The 11,732-nt window shown below is 32.1% G+C and overlaps 2 protein-coding genes and 1 long non-coding RNA gene across 4 annotated transcripts; all 3 read right to left on the bottom strand.

The window, feature by feature from the left end:
- On the bottom strand, positions 2,752–4,330 carry LOC104756761 (UPF0725 protein At1g23970-like). Of its 2 annotated transcripts, none has more exons than XM_019239342.1 (6): positions 4,245–4,329; positions 3,926–4,078; positions 3,625–3,694; positions 3,411–3,535; positions 3,210–3,296; positions 2,752–3,121 (listed from the first exon to the last, which is right to left on the bottom strand). In XM_019239342.1, exons 1-6 carry the CDS (start codon positions 4,305–4,307, stop codon positions 2,825–2,827), a joined length of 795 nt encoding a protein of 264 aa, XP_019094887.1. In that variant the 5' UTR covers positions 4,308–4,329; the 3' UTR covers positions 2,752–2,824. The 2 variants fall into 2 exon arrangements, with proteins under 2 accessions (XP_019094887.1, XP_010477707.1); XM_010479405.2 differs by having other exon boundaries at positions 2,776–3,121; positions 3,625–3,817; positions 4,245–4,330.
- Positions 9,508–10,196, bottom strand: LOC104759390 (F-box protein SKP2A-like). The gene is made up of 2 exons (XM_010482323.2): positions 9,953–10,196; positions 9,508–9,866 (listed from the first exon to the last, which is right to left on the bottom strand). The coding sequence occupies exons 1-2, from the start codon at positions 10,077–10,079 to the stop codon at positions 9,508–9,510; spliced, it is 486 nt and encodes a 161-aa protein (XP_010480625.1). The 5' UTR covers positions 10,080–10,196.
- LOC109130151 lies at positions 10,639–11,188 on the bottom strand. Its single transcript, XR_002036252.1, has 3 exons — positions 11,051–11,188; positions 10,908–10,964; positions 10,639–10,722 (listed from the first exon to the last, which is right to left on the bottom strand). It is a non-coding gene; the product is annotated as an uncharacterized LOC109130151 (long non-coding RNA).

Genomic DNA, 11,732 nt, shown 5'->3' with positions numbered 1-11,732 from the left:
TTTTTTTTTTTTTTTTTTTTTGATATCGGTTTTTATATTATATAAATAGGATTAAAGTCCCCATTATACCCTTAGGTAATCCGCTCTCAAAGTTCTTCTTCATCTTCCTCTAAGCCAGAACACAAAGACGCTTAATTATAGACAATTTGGGTTCGAAGCTCCCCGAAGATTGTGGCGCTGACAAGGATTGCCAGTTTAAGAAAGGGATCTTGAAGGCGATGGAAAAGAACGAGACGGAGGCGTCTTGCGAAGTCCGTGTCAGCAAGCTCGCGTTTGGGCGCTTCGGCTATGGTCTATGGAAAGAAAAATTAGAAGCAGAACTAAGAAAAAGGGTGGTCAGATTTAATTATAGATTATCTATAAAAATAATACATAGGGTTTATAGATTTGTCCCCGTAGCTTTACATACATCTTGATTTGATGGTTTTAATTTGATATATTATATTAAAAAAATTATTATATTTTAATTACTTTTTTATATAAATTTCTGTTTACTATATGATTATAATAAATAATAATTACAATTAAATTGTAAATATTTTCCTTATTAATTACACATATTTTCCTAATTAATTACACATATTTTTCTTATTAATTGCACATATTTTCTGAAATTAGTAATTTAATATATAATTTTCTTATTAAAATTAGTGATATAATAGATGATTATTTTTGGTTTTATATAATTTTCAAAAATATTAATTGTAATCTTTTTATATTTAAATTTTTTTAATTTTCTTATAATTGTTAATAAAAAATATTCAACCATGTCAAAAAATATATTTGACACATATCGTGATTATATAAATTATTAACTTTAAAACGTGTAAGTAACTTTAATATTATTTGATTGACGTTGTGTGAATCTTCAGAGAAATTTTGCATTATTATTCTTAAAATATCTGAAATTCACAAAAGAATGGATGAAAAGGACCGAACAAACAAAAACAAAAAAGAGTAATATTATTATTACAGAATAAATTTTGGTTATTATTTTTCAGAACCAACAAAGATGACAAAAATATTGTTGTTCGGTGTAAAAATAGTCCTTGTCCATGGACATGAGCTAAGCCTTCTACAATTTGGCGACATAAATGCGACACAAAATCTTTGTCGAAGTGATTATATGATTCAAAAACCTCGTGGAGAGTCTTATATGAACAAGAAAACGCAACTTAAAGCTAGACTACAAGAAGAAGGAAAAAACGTTGCTCAAGATGACAATCACTGATCCGCAATTTCATACAAGTATCGGACATTTCAGATCATTTTACGTTGCATACAAATATGTCTTCAGCCACTAACATTCGTGCTTAAGTAAGCAAGCTTAGGAAACTGAAGAACTTGGAGAAAATACTCATAGCTCACAATATCAAGGTCGAGCTATTGAATCTCAATAATGGCGAGCAAAGAGACGTCGGTGATAATGTTCATCTTTTTATCTACCAACTACGCATTGAGCAAACAGCAGTCTTTGTAAACGGATCACTTTTTTGGTTAACAAAACCCATCATGAGTATGAAGTCGTTGCCAAAACCTTCAAGATTACTAGCAATTGATCTCCACACTGAAAAATTTCGCATGATATCATTACCAAGTTGGTATACCAAATACTCTCGTGGTATACGCCTGTCAGCCTGTGGAGCTTGGTTGACCGTTTTTGTCTATCAGACGTACTACAATGTTCTGTTTTTGACGGTTGGGCTCTACAGTAGGAACATCCGAGTGAAAAATGGGATAAAATATATTCCTTCAGTATTTTAAATATTAGTCGGCTAAACGCAAGTTTTTGGACGCTTGGTCTAGCGGCCACATACTTTAGAAGGAGAGGGACTCTAGAGAGAATAACTTATTGGAACCAAGCCTCCTTAGATCATCTCAGAACAACTGTGTATACCCCGTCCTTGATTTCTCCTTCTCGTTTGTGAACTTAATGTTTTGTTTGTGTGTTTAGTTTCTTTTTTAACCTTTATTGGTTCAGATCAATGCTTTAAATGAAGTTCTTCGCATTTTACTTTAAACAAAGTTTTTTTCTCCTTCATCCTATTGGATTATTAATTTTGATTAATTCTACACATTAGCGTAAATTTAATCGTCCAATCACAACCATCTTTTCTCCCATCCTCGTCAAAGCCAATATGACAAACGGCTGAGGAGTGAGGAGATAGGGAAAAAGTTTGACGTCGCGTTGATCAAAAGATATGCTAGCGTGACTGTTATGTTTGGCTTTCTGACGTTGAGAAACCTCTCCCACTTGTTCGTAAGTCGATACCACATAAGTTACACGTTAGGTTAGGTCATGCTTCTAAACGTTACTTCCTTTTCACTACTCCACTTACCTTTTGTCTTTGACTACGTTTAGATCCTCTGATTCAAACCTACCTCTGCAGCTCAATAGCAACTGTGACCGTGAGTGCCACGTCCCACCACCACGCATAGTCTCCCACTGGAACTGTAGTGGCAGTTACGTATTTGTGGTTTTAAAACGATCGCGACATGAAACAAAGCATTTTGAAGGAGTCTCATACAGTGGTGGAAGAGGCAGTCGCAGAGGCAGGGGCCGATGTCAAGGACGATATTACAATACTGGTTTAGACAGAGTATTTTCGTCTTTTGTACGTACAAGTTTTTGTTGGCATTTAGGCTCCTTATCACTCGACAAACAAATTAATATTCTCCATGAAATTTTCAATTATTGTGGTAATGGATTTCTTCGTTGCTTTAAATAATCCTACTATTAATAAATAATGTACAGACGTGCTGATAGTACACACTGATCAGGCTAAACGGCACCACCTAGCCTATGCTCGCTCGCTTTTCACAACTATGGGCTTCTACTCCGCTTTTTGGTAGATTGACCACCACAAAGCTTACCAACGAGACTCAGGTATCCTGTATGCTCATCTATGACTCTTCTAACTATAGCTTTGCGTTCAATATCCACACCAATCTCAAAAACCCGGCGAAAGGCTCGGGGCTCTGCCAAGCCTTTAAACACTATGTAGACATTTGCACTTTTGGCTTTGAGACTCTCATTCGGCGGCTCCACATCTCCAGTAGCAGTTTCTATCGCGACTTTCACAATCTCCAACTGGGACAGAACTTCTGTCATCCGATGCATCTACAATTTTGGATTGGAATTCATTATTATGATAATTAGCAGCAGTGACACTCGTGGTGATATATCATTATTGACATGTAAAACTTACTCCAGTGATGAGCCTATCATTTACATAAATGACAAGTTCCAAATACAGAGAAATCCAATCATTGGCTTGCCACTCTGATTCCTTCACTTGCATAGGCAACAATAACACATATCACTGCTGCGCTAGCTAGCTTAACGGATCATGCATGAGCAAAACAAACTAATGTAGTGTCGTGCGTGATTAATATATAGAGGATCTTACCAAGTAAAATCGTTTTTGGTCTTTCAAAGCATCATCGGAGGGCCAATCAGGCAATTCTCCTTTGAAGATACCAGCAGCGGATGCGCCACCATGAAAGTGAGGTATGAAGGGCATCTTGGTGGTCTCTGTGCAACATTTATTAATGATAAGTCAGATTCTATTTAAAAATCAGGCTTTTCTAAAAAAAAACACATATAAATGCACGACAAGTCACCTTCGCCTTTAGGTCTAGCAACGGAGCACGCTATATCCAAAGTGCCAAATTGTCCTTCATCAACGCGAACCTGAAAGGTTTTACCCAATGGGCAAGCAACTGAATCGTGTGCAAGCAGAGTCATGTAGTAAGAAGACACAATGTTCTGTAACATGTTGAATTTTACTAGGGAATCGAACTGGAAGTTAGTTCCCTGACAGATATGAAGAAAGAAAATCAATGGAATCAATTTGAATATTTGGTGTATATAAAAATAATGTACAAACCAGCTGAGGAGAAGTTTAAATATATAAATATATACCTCCAACATATTGTAACGATGAAGCCCCAACTTAGCATAAAGCTTCGTCAAAAGACGAGGATAAAATCCTTTACAGTCGAAGGCAAGCAGTCTAGCAGTGATCACAATTCCATCCATAGATGATGGTAGTGAAATATTCTCTATATCGAATCCCTATATGAAATACCAATCAGCAAATTTAAAATAGTACATCTATACTATAACAGTCCATTAATTACAACCCTAGAAACGAACTAGGATAGGTTTAATTTTTGTAAAACAAAGGGAACATATCACAATTAATCATAGATAATTATTAATAAGATGAAAGAATTATTACTTCGGATTCCTCCGCTTGACGCCAATATTCCACATGCGCAGTGTAGCTGTTCTCCGTCGTCATATCCTTCTCTTCCTCCTCGCCGTCCTGGTCGTAAATGCTTTTTTCTTTATTGGAGACTTATAAATCATTATATACCCCATCCGATGGATATATTATTTTTATGGGCTTCAGTTGGGCCTTTACTTTACTTTTACACTTCTTCTCTTTACTTTTACACTATTTCTAATTTTTATGAAAACTTCATGTTCGNAAAAAAAAAAAAAAAAAAAAAAAATGAAATCTTCATGTTCCAGCAAAACAATATCTAATTGCATTAAAAAAAATCGGAGGAAAAAACAAATAAATCGACTTATCGAGCAGATTCCATTCTATCTTTCTTTCTCTTGCCTGATTAAGAATCATATATATAAAAGTAAGGTTTTGGTCTTTCTTTATTTGTTGATATTTATTTAATATTTAATATTTTATATTTTTTTAATTTGATTTCTAATTGATTAAATGCTTTAAACAATATTTAAGATCTAATTAACACAATACATTTAACTCACACATTAAAATAAAATAAAATATGCATTGATCATATTCAATCATTCAATTTTATTCAAACACAATACATTATTATTGTAACTCCATAATTCTAAATGTAACTTTCATCAATTTTTATCATATAAATAAGCATTCTCTCATTCTGTCATATTGACATTCTTTTACTTTCTTATTTTCACATTCTCTCATTCTCTTCCATAATACCTCAAATCATTTTTCATTTTTTTTTGTTTTCAATTTCTTATTTTTGTTGTATGGGTTACAAAAAAACAAATAAAATCTCATTGTAATTTTTTAATGCTAAATTTTAATTTTAGAGACTACATGATATGTATTTTATATTGTTTAATATTTTTAAAAGATTCATCTCTGTTATCTATTTGGATTATCATCTTATATGTAATTATTCTCTCCTCCTCTCCCACCAATATCAAATATTGTTATATCTCATATGTGTTGTAAGAGTTTGATTCTATATTTTAATTTAGAAAGTATTATACATATTTAACATTGTTTTCAATTTTTATTTTATTTATATAAAAATAAAATATTTCTTTTATATTTCTTGCCTTTCTAATCTATTCATAGTTATTTTTTAAATTTCCATAGTTAAATTTAAATTCACATATGTTGGATTTAACAAAAAAAAATCAAGTTTATTTGAGAATTAGATGTTCGTATTCCTTTTAAATGATCAATGTATAATATATTTTACTTTTGAATCAAATTGATGGACCCACCAACACTCACTTTTAAATTAAATTAGTTTTAATTTTAGGAGTTGGAAAAGTATAAAAGTTTGTTTGTAACTCCCATAATAATATCATAGTAGTGTTCTCAATGAATTTAATTTAATATAATAAAACATGTTAAAAATGTATAGTATGCACTTAATTGCATTTTTGTAACTCTCAAATAGTTACCTTTGATATATCGATTTCTGTATAATCTATTAAAAGAAAGACACATATCTCACTATAACCCTCATGGTCTCATATTTCAAATCTCACATAATTTTATAAATTCTACAATATCATTATTATTTCTTGATTTAACCAATAATATCTTAACTTAATAAAAGTTTCAGTTTATTTTAATAGGATATACATGTAATATATGATATATAGTTTAATTATTTTTTACTATATGAAACATTATCATTTCATATAAATCAAAGTCCATACACAATTAAAGAATTTAAGATAATAACCTAATAAAGTAGTTGCTGTTTTTTTATTTTATTTTTCTGGAAAATGTATTAGTCTAATAATCTAGGATTAGACTCATTTAGTTATATATGTATGCGACACTGCAAACCTAATTTTTTCTTAATTTAAACATTTTAAATCTGTTTAAGCTATCACCATAATTAAATAAAATGATATGCATAACTACACCACAAAATAAATTTTATGAAAATATATATCACAATGATTTTGAAATATAACTACAACTACAAAAATATATGGCATATGGCATGTAAGATACAATATAACTTAATTACACTAAATATATTATCATCAAAAGAAATTTGAATTCTTTACATTAGTTAAATTCATATTACGTAGTCTTTAAATTTTGATGTACACCCAAAAAATCAAATTATTATTTTATATTATTTTTTAAAAATAGAATAACGATTATGTAAGAACTCACGCTTAGCGTGAGCTAACATCTAGTATATAAAAAGAAAGTTTTGTTATTCATCTTTTTCGATGGTATTATTATCCTTTGGTTTTTTTATCTCAATTATATTATAAAAATTAGAGGGTATTTACATCAGATCTTGTAAATAGATAGCAGTCACTCTATAATTTCCAACATTGATCTACAAAATCGACCAGTAATTGAGTTTCTAAAAATCCCAGAAACATTTATACAAGTATATATATAAATGTTTCTGGGTTACATGGTGCTTTTGATGATCAAAAGCTTGTACTGTAAATGATTTTCTTTATTATTTTTACTATACATATAGGCCATAAATGGCGGCCGGTTTTTTACTGGTTTTTAGATTTTAGTTTTTAGTTTTTGGATTTTGGATTTTGATTTTTTGAGTTCTTGATTTTGGTGTAACTTTTAGTACTTGCAAAATCTTGAATGGTAACTTGATTTGTTTTTGGTTTTTATGTAAAATAATTATTTTTAAAATAGTAAAATAAATATTATAAGATAAAAAATACAATAATGTAGAAAAAAAGTATGAAACGTAGCTCATTTATAGTAAAAAAGTATATAAGAAATATTAGTTTAATAATAACAAATATGCAAGTCTTTAGTAAATACTCCTAGAATAGGTTTTAATTTGTTCATTGCACAAAAAAAAAAGGTTCCGTTTGTTTTGGAATTTAATAAGTAATTAAAATAAACATATATATTAAGAAAAAGAAAAAAAAATCACGCTGAAAACCCACAAAATGTGGTTTCTAGATTTTATGAAAGAATTGCTAAAATCCTCTAAAAACTGGTTTTCCTAAATTTTAGGAAATCTATATTTTCATAATCATAAATGGCTCGAAAAATAGATTTTTCAGATCTAAAGCCAAAAACCACTCCAAAATCAAGTGCCATATATTACATGGTCGACTGATATTGTAAACAAAAGTTATGGTAGCTCTGCTGGTTATATGAGCTTATCAATTGATGCTATTGATCGCATGTTCAAATCCCCGGCTTGTAATATTTTGTTTCATAATTTTTATTTTTAAAAAAATTATCGAAACGACAGTATATATAACCACAACTTAAAATTTCGTGTATAAATACGATAAAGCAACAAATTTCAGTGGGGAATTAGCTGTTTTCCCGTTTAAATCTGGAATGAGAAATGAAAAGGAAAACCAAATGATCATAGATGTTGTCATGCTAATAGATTAACTTCTTGTATTAAATAGAAACGGCACCCACCTAAAGTAACCTACGCAAGCTAGCTTATCACAACTCTCTAGATTTCTTCTTCTAAAACACAGGTTAAAGAAAACAAATCATTTGATATCTCAACTCGTTCATCTGGTATCTGCATATGGTATTATATGTTTATGATATAGCTTGCTTGTTTTGTTTTTCCTTCCATCAATCATTTTTCTTTGGATTTGCGTAACTCTATGAAGCACACTATGCTTTGGTTACCAGCCAGCGTTTCCTTTTTAATCGTAGTTTTGTTTCTCTTAAACATGATGCATTACCTTGTCAAATTCATGCTTTCCTTCTCTCAGATATGTTGCATTAAACATGCTGATGAAAGCAATCACTTTCGATGATCAAGCAGTGCAAAGACACAGAGTTACAGTTTTGGAATGTGTTAAGGTATTGTGTTTAGTATTACCAGGACAATATATTAAACAATGTTTAACTGCTAAGTAATAGATGTCTTATTCTAACTTAAAAATGCTCACTGGGTTTCCGCTTCCATCAACGATTTAGGACCCAGATGCTTCTATTCGGAAAAGAGCTCTTGAGCTTGTCACTCTTTTGGTGAATGAGAATAATGTCACACAACTGACGAAGGAGCTAATTGATTATTTGGAAATCAGTGACGAAGATTTTAAGGAAGATCTTAGTGCAAAAATTTGTTTTATCGTTGAAAAGTAAGTATTCTATTTAAGATAGTGAAGAACTACTTACTCTGACTCTTTTCATAGGGAGGTTTGGGGATGAGGAGAATTGGAAGTTTACTGTGAGTATGTTCAAGTCTTTTCGGTCTCAGTGTGCAATCTGTTTCTATCTGAAATAGTTCATCTAATATTTTCTTTCCGCCCGTACAAGCTTTTTGTTGGCAAACAAATTAAATCTCTTTGGGTTTTCACTTTGTCGTTGTCATTACCTCTTGCTAGATATTCTAATGAGATATAGAGATTAGTTTAGGATTAAAATGAGAAATGAAAATGAAAGCCAACTGATCCTCCTAATTAATACGTGTGCTATTATATCACCTTATTGTATTAAAAACAAAAACAAAAGACAGTACACACTTTTAAAAAAAACCCAGCTAAACTGCGCACAGCGTAGCCTAACTAAAGCTCACTCGCTTTTCACAACTATGGGCTTCTACTCCGCTTTTTGGTAGATTGACCGCCACAAAGCTTACCAACGAGACTCAAGTATCCATCCTCATCCATGACTCTTCTAACTATAGCTTTGCGTTCAATATCCACACCAATCTCAAAAACCCGCTGAGGGGCTCGAGGCTCTGCCAAGCCCTTAGAGCATATTTATTGGGGGGTTCATATAAGGGGAGTTCTTAAATTTTTTATGAATTAATTGTGTACTGTTTGGAATATAAGAACTCATGATCTCTTAGATAAAATTTTCTCTTTTATTGGTAGGTTCTTATTTTGGGTCTCTTATTTTTAAAATTATTGTTTTTTAAAATTTTAAAATTTTAAATAGAATAGAAGTAGTATAAATGTGTAAACATTTAAGATTTTATAAAATTAGAAAATATTACATTTAATTAATTTTAGAATATACAAAACATAATAAAAACAATAATACATATTACAATAGAAGTGCAATTCATAAATGGAGAAAATGATTAATTTTAATACTGATTTGCTTTAAATTTTGCTTAAATATTCTCAACCAAATCATCTTGCAAGTGTTAATGATGGTGTGATTGTTGGACCAAGCTTAACAAATTGTTAGATATAAGTATTTGGCAATCATTTACAAGATTGATATAATGTATATAATGTTAAAATCTTGAGATTTTGCATCAAAAGACAAGAAGTAAACTCAACAAGAATTTTTTATTAACACCATAGGTTTTTTTTATGTGTACACATATACCAAAGAGAAGACCTTCTGGCTTACACACCGGTTCAATGAGCCGGTGAGGGAAAGCGGTGTGGGTTTCGTGAGATTGGAGGATGCATGCACAGTGAACTGATTGTAAATGGAGACAACCACTCATGACAAGTGAATGCCTGCCTGAACAAGTGTGGAGTGCTGGGAATGTATCGCATACCGCTTGAACCAATGAGTACATCGCTCTGTCTGTAATGTTTCTGCAGTAGTATAACCCCAATGACCTCAAGTGTACACACCGGTTTGCCAAAGCCACAACACTCTCATCTGCAACAACAACAAAAACAACAACAAATGTTTAAGAGCAGAAATCAGAAGCTTTGATTCGGGTTTCGTAAAGTTGAAAGGTTTACCTGTAATTAATACACAGCCACAAAGATCAAGAGTTCTGAGATCAGGACAGCCATAAGCTAAACTCATCGAATCCATCTCAACAGATGACACTATTTGTGTGAGACTTGTCCTCAACACCAGAATCATCTGCCTGCTTGAAATAAAAAGTTTCAAAAGTATCAGACCATGAGGGCTCACCTCACTTGCACTATCTCATAATATTAGTCAACCATCTCTATACAACACAAACGGATTACAGGTAGACTCTAGACATATGAGTTACAATAAGCAAACACCCACTATAGTAAAAGGATAAAAAAAGGGAATTTGCATTCAATCAAACCAGACAATGTAACATAAACAAAATCTACAAGATCTCACAAGACAACAAAGACTGAAGCTTTAAGGAAAAAGTGAACCGGATTGATGCAAATATGAGCTAAGAAGATGATCCAAGATATTGAGATTACAGTTTACTTAAGAAGAAAGCACACTGAATCCAAAAGTGAAGATAGTAGGGAAATGGGAAGATAAAAAAACCCTTAGATCAAATGAAATGTTGCTTTTATTCTCAACGAACTTAATAATTGGTACACGAGCCTTAGCAATCACCTGAACAATTAGAGAGCTAATTATACGACATGATCACACTGAGATACTGCCATATCATAGTAATAATAAAAAGTCAAAATACCAAAAAATTCTTTGCAATTCCCTTTTGTGACAATGCCCTGGAGAGTGCGCGTAAACCTAGCTGTGGATTAGTGAGACCTGATTCCAGAATCACCACCTATACATACAGCAAAAAGGGATGAAGATTTAGACATGAAGATCTTTCCAAACACTAATCTATACAGTAGCTAACGTCTAAGTATCAAAACAGTATTATAATAGCTCCAAATGGATGTGAGATAAGGTATTCTTGTTAATTATGTATCACAGAGTCAATCAAACAAAACTGGTGTCTACACTTACATCTATATCACTTGTTGGAAGATACAGCCCTGTCCTGTATGACCCAAAAACCTCAACCTGCAACAGAGAATAAGCAAGAATTAGAGATTGCAGTTTCTGAAATCAAACAATATACTCAAAGAGAGAGATTGAAGTGTTCGTACCTTGCAACTCGGCCAGATATACTTAATAACACTTGACACACTCGCCACTGCCTCATCACGCTCAGCTTTCTCTGCTTGTGTTGGTAACAGAAAATCACAGAAATCTACTATTTCTGCAACAAACTCCACCACCACAACTTCCTCCTCCTCCACCACCACCACCAAGCGACGACATCATCATCATTAAACCCGCCCCCAAAAACAAAGATTGATATCAGATTCAATTCCAATTTCAAAACAGAGAAAGCGGGAATAAAAAAAAAGATGATCAATTTCACTAACAATATCAAATCAAATGATTAATTTGGAACACATGCTTCTGATTCCAAATTCATCATTTGTTTCGTCGATTCAATCGCAACCCCGAGAGAGAGACGAAAAAAGAAATAAATCGAGGAAATGTTTTTTTTTCTCTTTTGTTTTATTCTTTCAACCAATAGAATGGCGACACGTATCGCCTCTTAAACAAAGATTCGGTCTCTTATATAAGGGGAGATCTTACAATTTTTTCCATTTCTGATTTTTTTTTTTTACCCAAAACANTATCCACACCAATCTCAAAAACCCGCTGAGGGGCTCGAGGCTCTGCCAAGCCCTTAGAGCATATTTATTGGGGGGTTCATATAAGGGGAGTTCTTAAATTTTTTATGAATTAATTGTGTACTGTTTGGAATATAAGAAC

Source organism: Camelina sativa, chromosome 17 (genome assembly GCF_000633955.1).
Source record: "Camelina sativa cultivar DH55 chromosome 17, Cs, whole genome shotgun sequence".
NCBI lineage: Eukaryota > Viridiplantae > Streptophyta > Magnoliopsida > Brassicales > Brassicaceae > Camelina > Camelina sativa.
This window is presented reverse-complemented; position numbering and strand designations above follow the sequence as displayed.